The sequence below is a fragment of the Manacus candei genome, unplaced genomic scaffold (genome assembly GCF_025592945.1).
Source record: "Manacus candei isolate 608988 ecotype Guabito, Panama unplaced genomic scaffold, ASM2559294v1 h1tg000014l, whole genome shotgun sequence".
Taxonomy (NCBI): domain Eukaryota; kingdom Metazoa; phylum Chordata; class Aves; order Passeriformes; family Pipridae; genus Manacus; species Manacus candei.
Genome location: NW_026138062.1, coordinates 13,208,994 through 13,233,008, shown reverse-complemented (window position 1 = coordinate 13,233,008; position 24,015 = coordinate 13,208,994). Strand labels below are relative to the sequence as shown.

The window sequence follows — 24,015 nt, the reverse complement described above, 5'->3', positions numbered from 1 at the left end:
CCAAAATGGTACTGCCCATTCTGGCTAGTATTTCCATCCTGGCCAATAGCCTTGTAGCATCTCTAGACTTGCCATGGTTTTAATCAGGATACCCTTTCAAAGTTCCATAAGAATTTTTGCAAAGTTCAAAGTGTGACCAATGACTTCTTTCACAGTATAAATATAAAACATTCTTTTAGTAGGAAGCTGGGTAGAATAAGTTACCAGTAAGTGGGGAGAAAAAAGTAGAGTGAGAGAGAGACAAGAAACAAATTGATTTGCAGGACATAGTACAACTGTAGAGTAAGATTAGTGGCAAACAACTCATTGAATAAAATTTTCGGTAGTGGGAGGGGAAAAATAATGGAGTCTGAGAGAAGAGTATCATTTGTCTTTGCCTCTTTAGTTTTGCTAGTTTAGTTTGGACTGCCTTTTCTTCCCCCCTCTGTGCTTCCTGATGAGCATGGACATGAAAATGACCCTTCCCTGGATAGTGTATGAGTCTCATTGTAACTTGCCTACATAAAGTTGGAAGACTTTTCTCGATCCTTACTAATGTTAATGAAATAGTTTCCAATGAATACTAACTGCTCTTTAATGTTGAGCTGCTGTAGCACATATTAGCAAAACATCTGGCAAACTTTACCTGGCTTATGACTAACACATGCATTTTTGGGGAAGGCGGTCTGCTCATAAATGCCCTTTTTCCTGTCTTCACAAATTCCACCTGATTTCTGTGTCTCCCTCTTCTGTTGTGTGTGGTTTTGTGTTATTTTAATGTGTTTTCACTAACTCTTGTTCTGTTCTTTGACGTTACTGTCTATATCAATTTCTTGATCCTCCACATACCAAAAAGATTGGGGCAAAGACCAGCCTTCCCTGCCACATGTAAGGCATAAAATCCTCAATCTCACCAGTATGGCTACCAACATTATAGGTACATCTGAAAATAAATGGATTGATGCAACTTCTGGAGAACATGTTTCAAATGTTTCCACCATATCAACAAAAAGAGATTTCTCCAGCAGCCTTCGAAGTTCTGTGAGTATGTTTTTGAAGGGTTTGTGGGATTTGGGAGAAGGAAGAAAAAATGTAATGTCTTGGTAAGGGAGGATGGAGAAAAAGTAGTACAAGTAAAAATAGGACACTGCAAATATGGAGGTGTAACTAAGTATATATTAAGGTAAATAAGATGTTTTAAAGACTTGCTACTGTCTATTCATGAGTGGACACTCATGAATGTCATTTAATATGATATTCATTTAATTCATTTAGTATCATTTAATAACGATATTAAAACATGTGCAGACTATATTTTAACTAAAACATATAATGTGTTTTTTTCTTTAGAGAAGACTTTGATCTGTGTTATTAGCATAAATGGAAGTTGCAGCCCAAAGAACAAGCGTATACGAGATTTCAAATTACTTATAAAGGAGCTGAAATAGAAAGATCTTGGCTTCTGGCATTTTCTTGCAAATGAATGTTTTTTTTATTTCTACAGCAATTCACAGCTGCTTACTGATTCCCTCAAATGCCTGCGGTTGCCTCATTATAAAATACATTCAGGAAGTTTTAGATTGTTTTGTATCTTTCTATGGAAAATGTTATAAAATGTTTCATGATATATAGTTCCTGTCAGGGAAGATGTGTAATTGGATAAACTTCCAAAAAAAAAAGAAAAAAAAAAGACCTCCTTTTTTTTTTTTTTTTTTTTTTTTAATTTTTCAGGATACAGAAACAAAATTGATAAATGGAACACAAGGAGATCTTGGCCCCAGTGAACAAAGAGGTAAACCACTGTTGCTATTCATCTGCTAATTGTGTCATTTGCAACAAGCACAGATATTAAACCTGTAATAATTGCAAGCTTTATACAGTGGGTGAAGTGAGACCTTAATAAACTGAAAGCTAGACAGATACCGCAGACATGTTGTTGCATCTAAACTTGGTGTAGTTTGCTTCCATGACATGCTAGGCAGTTTGAGAACTGACAAAAAAAGCTGTAACAACCCCCCCTGCCTCTTCATTAGTGTTTATAAATTTACTGTGTGGTAGGGGTGAAAGAGAAGAAAGCACACAATTTATTGTAATTGCTACTGCATTGTGTAGAGACTGAGTCAGTATTAGTATTGATTTATTTCAGTGCCCAGGAAGAGTGTAAAGAGTGTTCAACTTTTGGTATTCCCCCCTGCCCTCATTTCAGTTGTGAGGTTTTAGGGATAGCAGCTGTTTCACTATTATTATTTTACTTTTATTCTTGGAGAATGATATTGATTATTCCTGTATGAATAATAATTACTTACAATGCTGTGAGCAGTTATAACCTTACTTGACAACAGTGAGAGAAACCAGGTATGTATACTTCCTAATGGAATAATAATCCTTAAATAGGAACTTTGTGTTTCATTTTAACTTGAGTACACATGGCAATTTATAAAAGAATTCCCCCAAGATATCAGTTGCCCTCTGGAGATGCCTTTCTGATGACCTGAAATGGTGATTAGGCTCCTCATTCTAATGTGGTATCCCAGTCAGGGAGGCTTAAATTAGACGGGGAGACTCTGAGTCCAAGTTTGACACTTCTACGATTGTTATAGTTGGACATTGTTAGTGATAAAATGAAATACTAATCAGTATATAATGTAACCTGCTAAGGTTTTACTTGGTATTGCAGAGGCTTTTTGTTTTTCTGAAGTGATATTGCTCGAGATGAGAGGACTAGCAAGTTTCTTATCCAGTGGTTATAATCTTTAAAAAAAAAGGCACCTCATTGACTTGTTTGTGTTCTTTGTATTTTTCAAATAGCATCTGAACCTATTTCTTTGAAAAACTTAAAAAGACGGTCACAATTTTTTGAACAAGGTAAATCAAAGAGCTAACATTTCATGTACTTCCATGAAATTGTTCCTGCTGCATACTCTTCCTAACAAGTCTGGTGCTGGGTGCTCTACCTCTTCAGCATTGTTCGTGGCAGTTATAATGAAGCAACATAATGAATTTCCCTTCTTTTCCCAGGGTCATCAGGTTATTCTTACAATTCATGGGTCTACCTTTGTGGTAATGGGTCTTTGTGTGTTCTTTTACATCTATAGCTGTTTAAATCTCTTCTATGTCCTTCATCCTTTTTTTTTCCACTGGTTAGAAGTAAGAAGGATAGCACTCTTTGGTCTGGTTTGCTACTACCTACAAAACAGGAATAATGGTGAATATTCCAGCAGAGGTTTAGTGAAGATGTCAGAGCTGTTGATAAAATATGTAACTCTGGATTTGAGTTTATCTTGAGCTGCAGCTCTGTGCTTTCATGTAAATTGATGGAAAAAGGCCTCTGCTGGCTTTCCAGTCTGTGGTGATATCGCAAGATCCCAAGAAGACCGATATAAATTTTTAATTTAATATGCTAGCTTTTAAAGGCAGAAAATGAGGCACTCAATTTTGGTTTTGTAGGTTGCTTTTCAGTGTTCTGCATGTCACAGCTCACATACTTCCACTAATGTTATATGTCTTATGCTGTCTTCAGGCTATGTATGCCTTGCTGTTTTGCTGTAGCCTGAAAGAGGGAAATTCTGGCCCTTTGGAACTTCAGCTGAGTTTTGCCAATGATTTGAGTGGGGCCAGGATTTTGCCTTTAGTGGTGATGACTCTTTGACAAAAGTGACTGTGAAGTGCCACAGCATATATCTGTTTGTGGTTCTGTTTGCTTTTAAATACTTCTGCTGAATTGTATCTGTATGGTGGTATTTTGTTGTTGGTTGTTTTGTTGGTGTTGGGGTTTTTTTTTGTTGGTTGGTTTTTATTTTATGGCTGGCCAGAAAATTCGTTTTTATTTTAATTAGTTTTATAGCAATATTTTAAGTATTTCACCTCTGCTTGAGGAGGAGGACAAGGTTGTAGTTCTAGACTGTACGTTCAATATAGTTATGTTAATTTTAAACTTTTGACACTTCGACTTTACAGTTATATGAAAGATTCATCTTTGTAAACCCGTGCAGTTCAGCATAAGCTTACAGGGGTGAGAGAAGAGGGGAGCAAAGATAGGTGCTGTCTGTGCCTCGCTTTAGGATCTCCTGGCACGAGTGCAATAGATCAAGCTGTTTGTCCTGTTGCCGCTGTGGCTGTTGAGATCTGACAATGACAACAAAATTGTGCATATATAGAATGGACACTAGCCTGTGACTCATTATCTTTTGTATCTGAAGTTTGACCTTTTTTCCACTTCATGTGGTCCTGCTTCAGAAATCTGTTGCAACTTTTTTGCTTTTATGTGTTTTCTTTAAACTTGGCGATTAAACTTTTTAAATTTGGAGAGCTAGGTAACAATTACACTGTAAACAAACAAAAAAAATTGATATTGCTCAAGAAAGGATTATACTTAAATTTGTACTTCTCCACATTTTCTTGACTTTTAATATGTTACCATCATACACGTCTCTCTCTATTAATCATCTTGGCACAAGATGATTAAGTCCAAGTGTGATAGCCTCAAGTAGCATAAGGTTTGTGGTGAAAGGTGACAGTTTCACTAAATTCAAGCGTGTGCTTTGGGGAGTGGGAAAGGAGGAAAGTTGGAAAGGAGAAATACATGGTTTTGTGGTAGAGAAGTTGCCAGTGGATGTCTATTGGTCTTAATTCATGTCAAGGGCAGTAGGTGATTAGCTTCTCTACCTTGGTGCCACATTCTGGGTCATGCTAAACAGTTGGGTTTCACAGTAATAATAGGAGAGGTATAGTAAAGAGCCTCTGTATTGCCACAGTTGGAGATGTACTGCTAATTCAAGCAATTGCTGATGGCACTTGTAAGCATGTAAAGCTTTTAAACAATTGTGCACATTTAGTTGAAAGCACCTAATAAATTCTACCCTCGAGTAGGTTAAGTGGGGCAAATGCAAACATGTCTTACTAAGGAAGCAAAAATTAAAACTGACTTGCCGAAGTTACACAAGTCTTGCAGTAGTTAGTTTGTGTGGGTCTAATGATTTCTCTTTCTTGCCTTCCAAATCTCACAGGAGGCCCAGAGCCTGCAATGCCTGATGTAAGTGCTGTTTATGAACTACTGATTACTTGTATAATCCTGGTCTTTTCAGGAAGCCCACTGCTTTCTGTTGCCTTTTATACTTCTTTAAAATTTTGATCAAATCTGAGAGTACTAAGATTTTCCAATTTGTTACTCTCTGTCCATTTGAAGAAAAGGGTAATTTAGGTCCTTGTCACTATAAAGTTCTAGTATTTCTCACTTTAAAAATTATGTTTTAAAATGTAGAGTGTTGATTACACGGAAGAGGATAATATTATTTCATTTTTGTGCTATATTAGCTCCCAGTCCCATCCATTAGTGCTCCTAGTCGTCGGGTTTGGGATCAAGAGGAAGAGCGAAAACGACAGGAAAAATGGCAAAAAGAGCAGGACCGTTTATTGCAGGTATAATTGATCTTCATAATCATGAGCTGTCAATCCCTTGTGTGCAGCAACTGTTACGAAAGAAAAGTATCATGTGACCTCTGTAATTTTTCTTACTGATTGCCTGAGCAGATTCTCAGATGTGTTTTCTGGGCTGCACATGCTAGCAGTTATTCAGAAAAAAGAGGACAATGCATTAGTGAGCTTCATAAAATCAAACCCAGAATGTGTATTCACTATAGCCAGAAGTGCTCAATCTTCACAAGGCTGGTATGTCCTTACTGGCTAAGGAATTAAAAGGATAAGTGAAAACATAAAGGGCAATAATCTTCACTTTTGATTATGAATTTTATTTTTTTTCCCCTTAAGAAAATTACCTCTAGCCTGAGTTTTACCTTCAGTTAGCAATACTGCCTTATATTCGTATATGAAGAGGAGGCAGCTGATACCACGGTTAGGCACCTGTTAGAATCCTGTCATTTAGCAATCAGCTAATCACTTGGAATCAACCTAGTTCCCAGGACCTCTGTGAGTCAGAAAGCTGGACTTGCTAATGCAAAACCACCTTGATAACCAGTTGCTTGAGCTGGAGGAGAGTGTTGCAGAGGAAAGGGGCAATGTTTGTCATCTTAGAATAGCACAAAAAACCCAAGCATATGTCTCTGCAAAGACCTCAGGTCAATGAAGCATAAGCATGTTCAACCACATTCAGAAAGACACATCTCTGCAAATTAAACTAAAGTTTGTTATCTGATGGCTGAGAGACATCAGTGAACATCATTTATTCTTCACAAGTTTAAAACTCTAAATAAGTTTGGTGCATTCAGCAAAAATTTGTGATGTCAAAGTACAGCGTAGCAACTCTGTTGCTTTTTTGAATGTTTGATCCTTTGTTGTTCGTCTGATCTTTTGTTGTTCCTCTTAGCTTACAAACTCTGCCAAGCAACAGCTGTACCTTCCTAAACTTATCTGTGGTCTCTGTTATGGTTTGGATGCTCCATTTGATGCCTGAAGATATGGCTTTAAAGAATGTAAACTTTGGCTCCCCTTTCTTGAGAGCAGACTCACCTATCTGCCATTACTTTTCTTTTCTTTGCTTCTTCTTTTTTAGTCCTGAAGTAGTAAATTTGGCAAGAGTAATAATCTTTCTCTTCCCTGTGATCCTACTAAAGAATTTTTAAATACAAAGAAAGGAAGCAAAGTCTCTCTTTGCTTATTTCCAGCATCTTAGAAGGAATACTTTTGACATCATTAAATATTTTGCTTTTCCCTAGATATAAGTGGTGACTGACAAAACCACCAAAACATTTACTGTATGCCTTGAGTAATGCTTTAAGACAGTATATCAATTTCATACCAAATCTAGTCATAAGACAAATTTGGATGTCCAGAAATTGGGGTTTTTTTAGGTAACATTTCAAAAGAACCGAGAGTTCTTGCTCAGACCAAATCACTGCCTCATATTTCACTTAGTGATCACTTTATATTTACCATATTAATGTGTCTAGATCCAAGTTAAATATAATCACTCTGTCTTTCCAGAAATACCTTAGATAGCTGATTTTTTTGTTCAATGGTAACTAAACTGGAGGACAGGGAATATAACAGATATGAGATCAGTTGTTGGGAGACTTACCATGTAATAAGCCTGGATTCTCCAAAATCAATTATAGAATTCCTTTGAATTGTATTTGAGCCAGGACTTAATTTGTGGCAGACATAATGTTCTAGAGGAATTCATGCGTGTTTTTACAACCCTGGTCTGTTAAAAAACACATTTAAATACCAGTAGTAAATTTTAATGCAAATAAAAAATATCATGTTTCTTATTTGCATATTTAACTTCAATCTAACTTAACAGGAGAAATACCAACGTGAACAAGAAAAACTGAGGGAAGAATGGCTACGAGCTAAGCAAGAAGCAGAAAAAGAGAGCTCCAAGTATTTTGATGAGGTAGGCTATGAATAAGGCTTCACTGACTAGTTTCATGAGGACTTTTTTCTCTTATATGAGATGCATGCAAGTAGGCAAATAATTAATTTCTCTGTCATTTGTCTTCTCACTTTGGAAAACAAACTGTTGGCTATGACTTGGTAGAAAGAGGTTGCAAAAATGGGATGGAAAGAGTAAATGAGATGTTTTGAGATGATGAATTTGACCCTTTTGCTTGTGGATTGGTTATGTAATTTACCACCAGAAATATGTTGGCAAAAAGTTACAGCATGTGTTAATTATTGTGGCCAGAAATGGTCACCTTTCCTGTTTATTTACCTGCCATGCTACTTGTTGAAATTCTCCTTCAGTACTTGATCATCAAGCATGTTCGTAAGTGCCTGATGTGTTACTGACAGCCAGCTCATCTTAGCTCTGATAAATTTACATACCAAATCAACTTAAGATTTCCTATCATATGTTTTAAAACATTGAATGCATGTAGTTCCTATAGATGCTGACTTTTGTGGCTGTTGTTTATGGGAAGATGAACAAGTTTCTTCCTGAGTATGGGCACTGTCTGAGGTATCTCATCTTGATTGCTATGTGAGTGCTACTTCAGGCATCCAAGCTAGATTGGTTGTGTTTATAGAGTGATGAATAAATAGACAATAATTTAAGGCTTAGAACTTCAACAAGAAAGCTTTTTGAGCTGTTAGAGGACTTTGTTGTACAAGAATGTAAACCATTTCATATTTTTCCTATCATTAGAGGTTTTGATGGACCCATAAACTTTATTCGTTCTCTGCAACTAAAACATCTCTTGACCACTGAAAAACCTTTTCTCATCTTTGAGAGAAGAGTCATAGGGTGGTAGGTCTGAGGCTTGACTTTGAAATGGTAGGAGAATGGAGGAGAGTAGGAGGTTCCTCCACATGAGGATTCATGTGAAATTCATTGGTTTGATATACACTTGCAGTGTATGTCTTTGTGTATACACCCTTAAGTAGGTCTCAGGTTTCTAAGTGAAAACAGTAGGGAGAAATGCTGGGTATCATGGAAGGGTTTGTTTTCCATGGGTATTTAAGTGGGGAAGGGATGTCTTGACATGTAAGTGATACTTTAGAAAGCAGAATGTTTCACATAGTTGTGGCTGCGCTGCCTCTAGCGCTTGCTAAGGCTGCTGTGTGGAATGAAGCTCTTGAGTTAGGAGAACATGTTAGCAGGCGCTCAAAACATGAAACCAAAGTACACCCTGCATCTTGCACTGAGAGTGTTGGGGATGCTTTTCGCACAGTCTTCTCTTATGGAATACATTCACTTTTCTGAGTGAGCAGCCTATTTAAAAAATGGCTCCTTTCCCTAAAAACATGATTTTTTTTCTTTGTTACAGGAGCAGACTGTTCTAACTTTAAATACGACATCTGTCACTTCTCGTGCTCCATCTGTGTCCAGCTGGAGAGCAAGCCCTGAAGCAAATATTCCTGAGGAGCCAGAAGGAGATGGAGGAAGAGAGCTGGCAGTGAGCTTGCTGCGTGAGGAAGAAGGAAGGAGGAGGCTTCAGGAGGAACGGAAGATCCAGGAGGAAGCAACCCTGCGTTTTGAGCAAGAAAAAGAACTCCAAGAGTTGGAGCTTGAGAAACAACGTAAAGAGAGGGAGCAGCAATATGCTGAGGAACAGAGGCGGCGGGCAGAGATGGAGGAACAGAAGCGTCAGGCTGAAAGGCAAAGGGAGGTGTCAGCGGAGATGCCTCAGTATCAAAGGTGTGCACTTGTGATAGGATTTACTCTCTCTTCCTTCTGCAAATTCAAATATACTTCTAATGGGAGTGTGTCTGTCCTGGATATATAAGGATATTCATGTAAGTTTCATACTGTAATCAGTCAGTGCAAGATACCGTAGGAGAGTCTTTCTTTCTAAAGACAGAAGGATAAGGCATAACACAAAGTCTTGCCCCATGAATCAAGTGCTATATTAATCCACTTCAACTCTTTTTTTTTTTTTTTTAAATGGGAAGTCTAAATACAGTAATTACAGCCAAATCAAAAATGACATGAAGCACTTAGTTGTGAACATTTTGTAAGGACTGTGCACAAGCCTGTAAACTGAGAGCCAGTCACTCAATGTACAGGGTTTCAGAAGAAATACCAAGTTAATGCTTTTCCAACAAATGCATGACTGATTTTGCAGATTTCTCTCTCATTTTAATTCAACAGTGTAACAATAAAGTTTAATTGCAATTTAACTACTGGGTTAACTTGTCAGTGAAGGATATCATGGTATGTGAGTGAACACATGCTGTCTTGCCTGTTAGAAATATCCATTGCTCTCACTACCTCCTTCCACAGCTTGGTTTAAAAAAACCCAAGCAAACAAAAAAATCCCCAGTTATTAGTTTGCAAGTTTGTTTTCTTGCCCAGAAGTTTTCAGACTAATGTCACAGGAAATTAATCTGTCTCAAACAGAATAAACCAGTAACTTTTTCGTATTTTGTGTGCATTTAGCTTACAGCCTTGTGTATGACTAGCTTTGTGGTTTCTCTTGAGGTTTTTCTCCTGTTCTTATGTAAGTAATAAGAGATGACTGAAGATAACGCATGGTATCAAGTTAAGTCTTAGGAAAAGATAATATGATTACAAAAATTGCATGTATTTGCAGAGGAGATTGTAAGACCTAGAGTTACTTTAGCTCATTCTAAATGACTGCTGCTTGATATGCCTGCTGAGCAAAGCAGAGGCACAGTTGTTACAATGGCTGAACAGGTTCTTCTTGGCAGCTGAGCCAGGATATCTCCACAGTTTTAGCTTGCCCCCGTTGCAAAATAATAGGGCTTTGTGTGGTAACTTATTAAGCTGCTGTAATATCTGCATATCTAAATCCTTGATATATGCTCTAGTCCATGGGGATTTCATTGCTTCTGAGGTTGCTGCTGCCAAAGGATGTGTTTTACTAAACATGGGTGGCTTTGCTTAACAGTAAAGGAGCAAGTTCAGTGAAACTGGACTTTAAAATAGCTGATGTTAAATATTTGCTTTAAGATGATATTCAAGAATAGGACTTGAAATCTGAAATGTTATATAAACACCTGCAAAGGCATGATACTTGCTGCAAAGAGCACTGAGGTTGGGGACAGGCAGCTGAAGAGCATTGTCTGTGGAACTTTGTGAGTTTAAAAACTGTACCTATACAATTTTCTAGAATATAAATGTAATTTTTAGGGAACTGCTGTGGTTGAACAAAACTTGCCTCCTAGTTTTGGAATAGATGAGATAATCACTGTTGTATACTGATGCTTGTAATTTTTACAGCATCCTAAAGTCATAGATTTTCATGTTTCTAGTTAACATGCCTGAACTTTCTTAGTTTTCTCTATGCATACTTAGTGTTTGTTTAATTTCTAGAATATTTTTTTTTTAATATGTATTTTCATTTGTCTTTATTTTGCTTCTAGACATTATGAGCGCTATGAAGTATCTAAAACAATAGAGGATCGAGCTGGCCATCCTCTCATTGACAGGTAATAATGAATAAATACATAGGCTGAAACATCTTCAGCAATAACCATTTTGACATGCTAGTTTTGTCACTTTGCAAAAATGTAATTTCTGGCAGTTTTTCTGATAACCTTTCTTTTTCTGTCTTCTTTTGTTGGTTGTATTTCTGATTGATAAAATTAAACCTCCTTAGAACTTTAACTGTTTTTTCTCTAGATTTTTTTTCCCCTTCAGGATCTATTTTGAATATTTTCAGTCGGAACTATTTATATGTATGTGTGTGTGTCTTTTTCTGTATATGAACATAATGTATCTTTTTTTTCAATAGGCATTATGAGCGTTATGAAGTTTCTAAAACCATTGAGGAGCAACCTGACCAGTCATTTGCTGACAGGTGCGTGTGACACTGAATATCAGCACAGACTGTAACATCACCATTTCTTTTTCAGAAGGCTTTTAAACTTCTAATAAACTTTATTAATGGCAGCTGAATGTACGCTTTGGATTGCTGCTGTGTTTTGCAGTTTTTATGGCTTGTTTTCATATTGAAAAAACAAGCTGCCAAACTTTTGGCAAATGATGCATGGTGTTGTAAGCAGCAGTTAGTCAGTGGTATTTTACTGGGAGAAACAGAACTGTAAGGAAGTAAATATGTGGGTGGTACTAGACTTACCTGGCTGGAAAATAATTTCAGATACAATTGTGCTTGTGTCATAACGTGCTATACAAACTAAGGTGCAATCATCCCAATCAGGGTTGTGCAACTTAAGAGAGACTTAAGAGAGAGTAAACAAGAAGGGAAGTTGGGAGGCAGCAGCAGCATATTTATCAGGGAGATAGAAGATGTGCCACTTTTTAAGTTACACAGGTTATTTTTAAGTTATACTCTCTTACTTTACAAATCAAGTGGTTTAGATTGCATCTCACAATAGTTCTGAAAGATGACTTCTGTATATTTGACCAGTTTTCGTAGTTGGAGTGAGCATACCTTGTTTATATAAAGAGGAACCCCAAAACTTACAGGGTACAACTCAATGGATCTGTTACTAATGAAAGATCTAAATTTAACTGCAGAAAGTGCCTGCACTAAATAGCTACATCTTGGATATATGTGTGACAAGGACACTCAGGTGCTAAAATCATCCTGGGCAAGGCTTTCCTGCTTTTTACAGCTCCTGTTTACTACAGGTAGCTATGAAATTGTTGCATCTTTTGGTCTTTCTTTGGATATTTTTGTCTCCTGTTATAAGTACAGCATAAGTTGTTGATGGAAGGGATGGTGAAAAAAAAAGGGTCTGTCGATCCATGGTATGCAATGATAAGATCTTTGTCTGTGATGAGGTCTCCTAGTTAAGACAGAGAAATGAATGTTTTCTATATCCTTAGGAATAAGTCCAAGTCGACTTCAGAACTGAATGAATTCAACACAATCAGAAATGGTAAGTACTGTTTAATTTCCATTATTTTTAAATTTATTGGGGAAGGGGAAGTGTAGGAGAAAAAAATAAGATGTATTACACATAGTCATCCTAAGAAAATTAATTGTCAGAGTGCTTTTTGATAGCTATGTTGTAAATCAAATTCGTACCATGCCCTCCTTTAATGAATTTTCAACAGCAAGAGGAAATTCATATAATCAACATATAAACCTAGGACAAATATGATTAACTTCTCTATTGAAGACTATAGCAGTGATTATGAACAACTTTTAGATGCCTAAATTTTAATGATTGATATTTATGAGATTAAACCAATCATGTAGATATATCATTGAAGATGTGTATGCTTTTGATATGTTGACTCTGTCAACAAAAAAGATCTGCACATACCAAGATGCTAGCATATTTAATACAACTGTTTGTCTTCTCAATTTCTGTTAGTAGGAGTAACAGAGCTAAAAGTCAGCTTTCAATATTATCACAGTGGCTTGTGTCTTGTATTCCAATTTATTTAAATGACTTCAGTTATGTTAGAGGAATGTCTGTAAAGCAAACAAACAAACCAGATTTAAAAATATGTTACAATAGAAAATGCCTGCAAGATATTCCTGTGTCTAAAACATGGTTAAAAAAAGTCGTAAGTAATCAAAGAAAAGTAAATGTTGTATTAGAGGATATATTGCAGATTTATGGTGTTGCTTTCATACATTAAGGCATGGTCATTGAAACTTAAGAGCAAGTAAACTCCCACAATATTTTATAATGGTAATATTGATATAATATATTGCTATAGTGATAACAATAAATCTAATAGTCAGAGCAGTATTTAAAGGATGGAAATTTCAATTGAATGACTTATTGCTCAGTAATTTTCTTAATTAGTCTTCCTGTAAAGAATGGCTACTGGATCTAGGAAGTAAAAAATTGTTGCCTTCTGATATGTCAATACCTATTGGAGAAAGATGGTTTATTTGTTTCCGCTTCCAAATTTTTAAAGGCTATCTATACCATAAATCTCATTTCAACTGAGTAGTTAACACAACATCCAAATAATAGAGAAGTTATCTGAAGGATTTCCCTCTCCCCTATATATCTATCTAAAGCAAGATAAGCACTGTGTTTAGTGCCTTGAATGAGGAAAGAAATTCTTGTAAACAGAGACAACTTATGGAAGAAGAGAGTATGAACTCTTAAAGGAAAGGACAGTTTCCAGCTATTCAGCTGTGTATTTTATACATGGTTCAGTTTTTATTAGAGGAAGAGTCCAAATTATGGCACTAAAAGAGACCATGCCCTTTTAAAAGTACATGTGTGTATATATATATATATATATATATATATATGTACAAGCAAATATCAATGCATATACACTTAAGAAGTGAAGGAAAATACTTGTATTTAAGTTAAGGATTATGTAAAAGGCCACATTAATGAAAATACAAATAAAAAAATTATAATAACGTATTGCCAAGTTTGGTACAGGTTACCCATGTGTAAAACAGAACCAGAGAAACTTGTAAATATAGTGAAGAGCTGTAGTTTTTGGAGTTCTAGCCAGAGCTCTGACAGCATGATAACTACTTTTGTGCCTTAAGGTGTCTGGCTGAAGTTTGCGCATGTTGTCCACACAGGTACCCAGAGCAGGTTTTCGGAGAGGTCCTGGAACACGGGTGAGTCACAGAAGAAGTCTCAGAAGGAACAAAACCTCTCTGCAGCAGAGTTGGAGAGACAGCAAATCCTTCAGGAAATGAGAAAGAAAACATCTCTACACACAGACAGCAGCTGGATAAGGCAGCGCAGTTCCAGTGTACATAAGGAGCCCATTAGTCTGTACAGCAATAGTATGAGGAGGTAGGAATCACATTAAAAATTAACTTTGTCTCTCATCAAATATTTTTGTTTGGTTATTCTGAACTTCAGGTTGTATTACAGAGCACAGAGAGCTGTGAAATGCTGTAAGGTAAACTGCATAGCAGCACAGATGGAAGAAAGTAGCTATATTACAGCTGGGATTAAGTGGTTTTTTTGCAAGTAGGGAAGGTGAATATGCCCTGTAAATAACTCGGCTGCTTATTTCGTGGTTTGTATAGCAGCAATAGAAATCAGTGGTGTGCCTTGTCATTGACAGATGTGCTTAAGAATTTCAGCATGACAACTTACTGTGGAAATTAATTATTATGGCTAAGGTGTATACCTTTTTTAACGTAGAAATATGTCAGAAAGTTTGGATGGGGTTTTTTTTCTTTATTTAATGCATGAATGTTAGATTTGTCACTTAGGAAACAACCGAGTTATCAGTCAGGAGAGTGTTTGGCTATTCGGCCAACACCTTGTGCCTAGGTGATGCTATCCGGACTGGGTGGATTGTTATTTTCAATCTGGTATCCCATGGAGAAAAGAAAAACAAACCTGGTATCTGAGGTCTGTTGCTGTTCTGTGGATTTTGATACAGTTCACTCTGATAAAGCTGCAGTGAAGAGTGTTTTGCTTTTATCAAGTAGTCATTAAGTGCCACCTCTCTTTTGCCTCACCTGCTTTTTCCCATGAGAACTAGGGCTGGGCACAAAGGATAATTTGCTACTCATAGATTTTAAATCAGTGTGTGAAGACCATTGCTCAGAGTGATCAGACAAACATATTCATGCTAGAAAGTCTTAAAGATGCTAGGATACTGATTTTCTCTTTTTAAAAATCAGAATACAGCTCTTTTGCTCCAGCCGTACTGCCATTTACATTTGAGATACGTGTACCTCTGTTGCAGGGGGGAGTCTTTGGACAATCTTGATTCTTCAAGAACAAGCTCGTGGAGGCACCACTCATGGCTGAACCAGTCTGCCTCCTCTTCATCTCTATCTTCTAGTCAAGATTTTAGTCGTCCGGTGTCCACTTCAAACCGAGCCTACATGTGCACTCCTTCCTCCAGCAAAGCCCCTCCTGTGGCCACCTCAGCGAGAGCCCCATCTGTGTCTCAGACAGCCCCTCGGGCTCAGTCTCCCCTCTCTGCTTCCCAACCAGGGTCCCAGACACGCAGCAGGTGAGTGTGTACCCTTTTTCTGGGAAGGTACAAATTCTGGGCAGCGCTAAAGAGCGTGTATATGGTGGTCTACAGCAGCATTCTTGTCCATAATGTGGATTAAAAAGTACCTGGAGTTTTCTGGCTGGAGGGGACAGTGGAAATACAGCTTCATATTACCTCCCTACTCCAGTCACTCAAAAAATTCCACGATTTTGTCATCACTGCTTGACATTGGTTAAAAAAACAAAGGAACTGGAATAATAAATCTGCAGTCTCTGAGCTGTGTGTTGGTTACCAAAATGATTAGTCAAAGCCTATTCCAGATGGCATTTCTGACATTTATTTTCCTTGGATTGTTTTAACAAAAGATTCCTGAAACCCACGCTTTATGACCCTCATTTTGGTCTCTCTTCCCCCCTTCTTGGCATGTGGCCAATATCATCTTGAGGAGCACTCAGGAATGCTCATAACCCGTGACCCTGGAGAATTACAGAGTAGGATGTTGGTTTTAATCTAGGAGGAGAAAGCAAGAATTGCAACATATTTTGAAAAAAAAAAAAAAAAGGAATTCAGTTGCGGTACGGTAGATAACTCTGCTGTTTTATGTGCTTGAGACATTTTAAAAATACCTTGGGAGAAGACTTCAGAGAATCATCCCCACACAATTATGTGTTATATATAACAACAGTGAACACTACTTCACTAGCTCTTACACTTCTCAGGCACTTGTGATAAATTGACTATTTTTGTTGTTGTTTTTTAAAGCAAGGCTTTTATGTTCTATATAATGTAAGAAAATTACCTTCTTAACCATGTTTTTCTTTCTTGTTCTCACTTCCATTTCCTAACATCTTGGTAGATCTATGGAAACTGACCTCCATATGGCTTCTGTTCAAGGAGTTAACATAATATGATATGTCCAGGCCTTGCCTTCTTTTATCTAACAAGGTGCAGATGGTGGGTCTTGGCCTTCTGAATAGTTCCCCACAAATAAGAAGACAGGAGCACAAAACCTGTGTGCTTACACTCCAAACTTAACAGTACACTTTTTATTTGTAGGAGCTATTTTATACAATGAAATATCTGCCAAGAATGTGACAGAATTTCTTAATTTGTTCCTATGTAAATTTGATCTAAATTCTAACACTTCAGCTTTCCCTAGCTTTCAGATCTATTGTAAATAATATTAATTTTCAGTTTATTTTCCCCAAGCAGCATAATAGTCCACTTTTTACCCATATGTTTTTTATTTTTAATTTCAAAAAGTATTTGTTAATTTTTCTTTGTCTTTTACACCTTTTCAAGCTGGTTTTAAGGTTTTTCATTCTATATTTAGGTCAGTCAGTGGGAAGAAAATCTGTTCATACTGTAATAACGTTCTGGGCAAAGGAGCAGCCATGATCATTGAGTCTCTTGGTCTTTGTTATCATTTACATTGCTTTAAGGTGAGAGCTGGGAGTCACATCATGAAGGAACAGGAACTAATCAGGAGCACGCATGGCTACTCAGTGTTATGCTCACAGGGGGTCTTACTAATCACCTGCTTTGCCTTCTACTCTTGACAGCGTGGTGCATGCATATTTCCATGAGGCAGTCCTGTCTGCAGGCATTTAGCACTTGACTCTAGAAGTGTTTCTTAAATGCCAGAGCTAAGAAGCAGGACTTTGATAAGTAAGATGAGCACTTTGACTGTGAGAACAAAGTTCGTTCTTCTTCGAATGGGCTGCAAAATATCAGAAGATGCTGAACCACTTCTCGCAGAGAAAGCAGCTCCTGTAATAAAAAGTAAAATCTCAGCCTGGACCTGGCAATTGAATCATTTAAGAGGATCCGTCCTTTCTAAGCTAATCTCAGCAGACAATGTTCACATGGTGTTTTCCAGGTAAAGACATGTTTGCAGAGTTCAGCCTGGCAGGATAAAACTGAGAACCAGACCAGAAACTGTGTTTAGTGCTACTCAGCCATGGTCAGAAACTAGGACTATAAGGTCATGCTTGGCACTGAGACATACTTACACGATTTCCCATCAGCTTGGGGCATATGCAGAGCTGAAAGAATAAATGCCTGCCTGCAAAAGATGGCAAAGCGGTCCTGGTTCCTCTGGCCTTGGACCAGATGAGGAGTTAGACTCTGATTTGAAGATGCTGTTGGACCCTACTTCTTCCATGACTTCAAGAGACTTCTGTGCCTGGTTCAGAACACTTTTCTTCTGTGCCCAGCTCAAGTGCATCACCTGGAGTATTGCAAGGGATTGACTCAAAGATCTTCCTAGTCCTGTCTGCCTGAGCAGGAGAGACAGGACTAATCCATGGGGACTGGTTGCCATTCCCTTTCTGCAAGACGTATTCTGTGCAAGGGAGTCCACCTGTAGCTCCTAACCTACACAAGAAAATACCAAGTTTCTGTTTTTCAAATTTCTGAAGATTAATGAGCTGTTGAACAGACTGACATCCAAAAGATTCATTACTTGGTTAAGCAGGGAAACTATCTGTGCTTTGTAGATTCAGTAAAGGGAGTGTTATGTTTTGGGTTACATTCCTTCCAGATGTGGTTCATATTCACAGCAAATACATGTTTAGCTACCATAGCTAAATAGTTTGATGTTAGCATGAAAGCAGTCAAGCCCCTTATGTGTTTATGCAAGAAAAATTAAATCAACCCCATCTCTCCAAATCAGAACTTGTTTTGATGTTGCAAATCCAGGAAATTGGGAGTGCCTGAGTATTTGCTGCTTTGAGTGCCAAAGGACTGAGGACACCAGCAGCATGTAGTGCCACATGGAAATCTGCAAGTAACACACCCAGGTGTTCTGTGCCAAAGTTACTGTTGCCATCTAGAGAACAAATTTTTTTCGTGCCAAGCCAGAGTTTTCAGAGAGTCCAAAGTTCAAATTAAATTTAATGAACTAATCTCTAAAAACCGTCTGCTTTATGTTTGCTTAGTTGGTGTATCTCTGCTATTCATTGTCCAGTCGTCACCTTTAAATACTTCCTTAGGGTTGGTTGCATTTTGATCTACTAATTGTTACACATTTGCTTCTAGTTGATTGTGGGTTTATGGGTCGAACTTTGCTGAGCTTAATCTGAGCTGCTTTTGAACAGCATTTTTGTTTCTTAGTATTTTGAAAGAAGTTCCTAATTATTTATCTATGACACAGTGTGTTGCCTGTGGATGCGACCTTGGTGGATCCCGCTCTGGAGCTGAAGTTAGGATCCGAAACAACCAACTCTTCTGCAACGACTGCTATATCAGATTTAAAAGTAAGGCAATCCAACTGCAGTGTGCATGACTGTAGTTCTTCTCTGTGCTGTACAGCTTGATAGCTTTTATGTTTAGCTTTCATTTAGTGTATTAGTAATAGGTTCAGCAAGATCTGATTGCCAGTTTCTGTCTTTTGTAGGGTAGCCATTCCTAACTTTTGCTTGCCAGTAGCTGATTTTACCACCTTGTTATTACGCAGCTTCAAACAGACAGCATGGTATAGTCATCTTCCTTTCTTCATAGATCTGAGAAAATGGTGTCAGGGAGTTGTCAGGTGCTAAACAGGCTTGTCTTGATAACAGAGAAGCCTTTTTGAAAAAGTGTCAACATTTTTTAAAAAAAGTAATCTGAAATATGTATTTAATTCAGTCCTAATGCATACTTGGAAAGCTATTAGTTTATCCTGTGCAGGTGGCACAAATGCTGGTTTCTTTTTGCAATGCTATTGTTATTGGAATTATAGGTCTGTAATTGGTTATTCATTTAGGTACAAGTTCAGGAGGAATTGATTTACTTACAGATCTTAATTAAAAGGTGCAGTATAATTTTTTTCCTTTTTATGGTTTGCAGAATTTTGATTTCCTGGAGCATGATGTTAAGGCTTTGTATAGTGGTGTTGAGGTCCTTTTTTCTGCTGTCATAGATGATGGTAGACATCCTCCTAATTTTGACAAGTCTTGAGAGTTTTATATGGCTCTTTTTTTTATAGCAAATATGTAATTCTCTAGGATGATAAATTTCAGGGAAGGGAAAGCATTTCTGAATTACTTCCTGGGAAACATCTCCATGTTTCTTTATGAGCCCAGCACATTTTTCTCACAGTGGACCAGAGGGCAGTGAAGGGAACAGGGATACTCATGCTACAGCATTTCAGCAAGAATTGGGCAGCTGCTGGCTGAGAAACCTAGCTCAGAAAAAGAGAAGCTCTGCATCTGATGCTGTTGCTGTTTTCAGGCTCTTTTTGGCTTCCAGGAAAAAGAGGAAGTCACAGAAACGATTGTGTGGTGCCCAAGCTAAAACCAGAAAACTTCACACCTTGTGAGGCTAAGAGTGCATTCACAGAGGCTAATGTTGAGTGCAAGGATTCCACTGTGGTCAGTGGAAGGAGGAAGAGAATCACCCCTTTTCATCTGGAGGTGATGCAAAGCGCTGGGTCATATCTCTGAGTTAATGTTTGGAGAATGTCTCTCCTTGATGGCACGACTACACTGAAGTGATTGTGTTCCTGTTTGAAGCACCCAGATTTGTGGGAGATTCACTCTGGAGCTTGCTCATGTTATTTTTAGCTCTGTCTTTTCTTTTGAGGGGAAAAATTGCTGAATGACTTGAATAAGTAATTTTATCAAAGATGAATTGCTGTTTAGTCTGTCTTTCACATTACAGCCCATAAAGTCACAGCAGTGTCTTTCAGAAGCAGAGCTGATCTGTAAAGAAATGGTTCTATTCCCTTCCCTTCAGACTGCATCTACTTGGGCCAGTGGGCACCTCAAAACATAATTGTATGAGATACAAGTAAATCGGGAATTGTACGAACTTGTAGGTACAGAATAAAGTATTTAAATTAGTGATGAGTAATTGAAATCAGCTATTTGAATAATACAAAAACCAGCTATGCAATTACTGCAGTGAAAATGTATTGGCAGCACAGCACTGGTCTGTGATACAGGTTACTTTTTTTTGCAGTTGTCATTTGACATCAACCCAGCTAATTACTCATTAGTTTGGAACGTGAACATATTGGCAAAAAGGTTTGATAAACTGTAGGGTTATTAATATTCACTGTGCAATGTTATGGTGTGATATTTTTGCACATTTTTATGTTAATTTTGTGGTTTGAACTTGGAACATTGTGGCAGAACACAAGTGTATTGGCAGATGCCCACAAAGATATGCAGAGAGATAATAAAAAAAAGTTCTTTATATTGTAACAGGTATTTAGCAAATTTCAATTTCATTATTGAAGGGTAAATTTAGAAAAACTGTCACACTCTATGCTAATGCTAAAAATAGTTCTTAGAAACTTGGTAAGGTGCATGTTCTGTGGAATATTACTTGGCCTGAAATAATTGCAGTGCTATAATTGGATTAAACTCAAATTTGTATTTTTCATTAAATTTGGATTGCTTGATTCAGAATGTATACTTCAGTTTGTGTTACAATTTTCAATAAGTATTGGAAATACCGTTTTCTGACTATTTTAAACTTGGAAATGTTAATTGTTGTCGAGAAGGTTCTTCAGTTACTAGACTTTACTTACCAATTTCTTCTGTCTCTCTCTAACAGCTGGACAACCAACCTCCATGTGAAGCAAATGAAGATATGAAACCACTGTTGCAAATAAAAGAAGAGGTGATTGCTGCTGATGTAGATCTATAAATATATATATTGTGTATGTGTGTTTTTTCTAAGAGTAACTCTTGCTTGTCTAGTCTTCATAGCAATACATTGTATTCTTCATATAACTATTTTTATTTATAAGAAAGTAATTGCAGTAAGGAAATATCTGGGAAAAATACTTTCACATTTTCAGCTTCAAGTACTGAGAGCAAAAGAGAGAATAACTATATTTTCAGTAATAACTTCAAAATATTTTTGAGGCTTATAATCAACTAGTTGACTTTCCAATGGTATATGAAGAGGGTATTTTGTTTCTAAGCTCTTGAAATGAGCATTAGAGAAATAGCTAATATAAATACATTTTTGCAATTGCTGTCTTTATTTTTTGACATATACTGAAAGTGAATTCTCTAGGTTAATATGAAGCTGTGTTTAAATGCACATGAGTGTGTTTGCTTTCCATATGCTGGTTTATAAAATTATGTGCTTTTTTGAAACTTAAATACAAAGAATAACCTGTTTGCTCAGTGGTGTTGGCATAATATTCTGTGGAATCCATTTAAGGGGGAGAGTTTTCTTTTCCCATTTGGAAAATGTAACTATCACTTTTTCCTCCACAAACTGAGTGGAGAATGGTTGTTGAATAACAGTCAATTTGTAAATAAAAATTCTGATGTTGCATTTATTAGAAGCTTTTTTTTTCTCTTGAGCTAAATATGTCTAAGGTAATGTGTTGAAATATAAAATTGTTTTAATTTCATCTTGGGAAAGATATTTAAGATGTCCACCTATATATGTGCAAGAATAGTTCTTGCTTTTCTCTTTTCCCATGTAGTCAATGCCAAATTCTTTGTGTAGATCTCTCATCAACCTCCTCATGCTTTTTCCCTTCAGCATTCAATAAAAGTGATGAGACTGTGTGCTCCTTCCTGAAACACAATTGGAAGAGGTGGATGTTCCCCATCCCCAAAACTTCTCTGCTGTGGCTAGAAAATATATTTTTGGGTTAGGTTCTGCTCCTCATGAAAACATAGTTGGAATGTGTGCTGCGTGTCCATATCCTTGGAAGCAGTGAAGAAAACATGGGATGTAGATTAGAGGAATTTGGGGGAGCATTTTGTGGATGAAACCAAGGAAGAGGACAGCTGGGAGGTGTAGGAGGGCTTCTGAGTATGAGCTTGTACATGGCATCGTGAAGAACTGCATGAGGCTTCCAAAGCAGTTTAGGGTGCTCCTTCCTCTCAAGGGATCTTGGGGGTGGATAGGAGAGCTAGCAGATTGGGAAGAGAGATTGTGGCTATGATACCTGAGGGCAACAAAGGAAGATCATGCTATTTTGGTGTAATGGAAGAACTTCACCTGTGTGGGTCTCCTGTAGCTCTGCATACCTCCTGTTTTCCTTTGGTTTATTGATCTTTCCTCTGAACATCTGGGTGCTGCCCTATGCCAAGGAACTTCCAGCTAATAAATTCTGAATTACAAAGTGCCAAACATTATTTTTAATTTTTTCCTTTAAAAAATGTCATAAAAATCTAAAATGCCTCATCAACCATCCCACCTTTGTGACTTGGCCTTGGATTTTGGTATTCAGTTAAAGTAGACTGGTAAAGATATTTAATTTGGTTTCTTCTGTTGTGGTAAGTAATGGCATGGTAGACCACAGGTGAGAACACTGGGATATGAAGACCCTAGTCCTCAAATACAGAGTATGGATAGATAGTCACACTGCCTGCTCACACAGCTCCGGGAGCCTGGGATCCTCTCTGCTGCCTGTGGAAGATGCTTGCTTCCCTGAGAGCTATTCAGACAGAATAGGAACCCAAACTAGTGGTGCTGTGCAGATCTGGCTTTCCGTTAAGGCACATACCTGATGGAGATGGAGTGGATGCCCCCCTACACTGTAGTTTTTAGACTTCTTTTATTGTAGGCAGCATCAGATTATGAACCACTGCTTCTCTCCCACCCCCTCCAAATTTCAGATACCCACAGTCTCCATCACCAGCCCTGAAATACACTGAGAAGAGACACAATTTACCTTTTTTTTTTTTTTTGTCACAAGTCAAAGTTTCTCAGCTTCCAAACCACCAGTGAATTTATCCTAACCTACCCATGGTTTCCCTCTCCCAGCATTGTGTTGTGCAGCAAAGCTGTGAGAAAAGTCAGAGATGGCCATGCTGTTTTTTGCATCTTGAGCCCAGTCACATTGCCTTATTCCTGGGAATCATTTGGGCATGGAAATTGCCTGGTAGTGGAAAATGGAAAGAGAGGAGAAAACTCAGCAACCTGCAGTCTGCATTGCTGCCTGACTGGTCCTGTAGCCTGGAGTGGTGCTCTCTGAGCCAGGCTGGCTTTTCCTAAATGATGTCAAGTACTTTCATGTGGGCTCCAATTTAATTTTCTCACAAAATGTCTGCGAAAAACTGGGTTATTTCATTAGCTTGCTTGTGAGCAAACGAGTGCAATTTCAAATTTAGTGGGCCTCAAAGAGCTGAAGTTGAAGCTCTTGGAGAGTTGAAGCTGAGTTTCTCACCCTTGTTAAAGTCCTGTTTTAAACAAGGCTCCTTCAAATCTGCGTTTGTGAATTCACATTGACAAATGTGAGTAATAAAAACTCCTTCCTCCTCTCCTTTCCTGTTCTGGAGGGGAACAGGCAGGGGAACCCACCTTATGGATGTTGTATCTGTCTGTTTTGATCCTCGATAAAGTATTTAGAAGTGTGCTAAGCTCTCAAGTTCAGCAAAACCGGTTGTTAACACAAGATGGCAGTGTGTAAGTGCAACTCGCGCAACAAAAAGCCCTTTCCGTGGTTGCGTTTGTAAAGGGGTTGCGTTTGCTGAATGATGCTAAAGTTGTGATGTAAGGAGAGTTGTAGAGAGAATTTTATCTTCATCTCGGGCCTTTCTAGCCACCTGGCATTGTGGAGATGTGATGTGCAATTGAATCTGAGCAGACTTATTGGTTTGGGGTTTTTTTTCTACTAATTCATTGATTAGCTGCTGCTTAAAGCACTACTAAGTAGGGACAGAGGTAAAGAGAACGTTTACTGTGGAGAAAAAGGGACTAGATAATTTCTGGTGGAGGTTTCTACTGTATTTTTTAAGATGCTGCTCAAGGAAGAAGAACCAATTGCTCTCCCTCAGTTCACCAGTTTCAGACAT

General features: G+C 37.7%; 1 protein-coding gene across 14 annotated transcripts in view; it reads left to right on the top strand.

Annotated features, from left to right (window-relative positions):
- Positions 1–21,542, top strand: part of LMO7 (LIM domain 7) — a 129,805-nt gene extending 108,263 nt beyond the window's left edge. For 8 of the 14 annotated variants that reach the window (XM_051780393.1, XM_051780395.1, XM_051780399.1 and 5 more), the window contains 16 exons: positions 836–1,020; positions 1,711–1,771; positions 2,788–2,844; positions 2,998–3,039; positions 4,986–5,011; positions 5,293–5,397; positions 7,238–7,330; positions 8,703–9,073; positions 10,762–10,827; positions 11,133–11,198; positions 12,191–12,243; positions 13,875–14,094; positions 15,005–15,277; positions 16,596–16,704; positions 18,417–18,519; positions 20,804–21,542. In XM_051780393.1, coding sequence (XP_051636353.1) covers positions 836–1,020; positions 1,711–1,771; positions 2,788–2,844; positions 2,998–3,039; positions 4,986–5,011; positions 5,293–5,397; positions 7,238–7,330; positions 8,703–9,073; positions 10,762–10,827; positions 11,133–11,198; positions 12,191–12,243; positions 13,875–14,094; positions 15,005–15,277; positions 16,596–16,704; positions 18,417–18,519; positions 20,804–20,826 — 1,853 coding nt within the window. In that variant the 3' untranslated portion in view covers positions 20,827–21,542. Of the gene's footprint in view, positions 1–835; positions 1,021–1,710; positions 1,772–2,787; positions 2,845–2,997; positions 3,040–4,985; positions 5,012–5,292; positions 5,398–7,237; positions 7,331–8,702; positions 9,074–9,814; positions 9,876–10,761; positions 10,828–11,132; positions 11,199–12,190; positions 12,244–13,874; positions 14,095–15,004; positions 15,278–16,595; positions 16,705–18,416; positions 18,520–20,803 lie in introns of those variants that run through there. The other 6 variants (XM_051780394.1, XM_051780387.1, XM_051780388.1 and 3 more) reach the window with 5 other exon arrangements.
- The last annotated feature ends 2,473 nt before the right edge of the window (positions 21,543–24,015 follow it).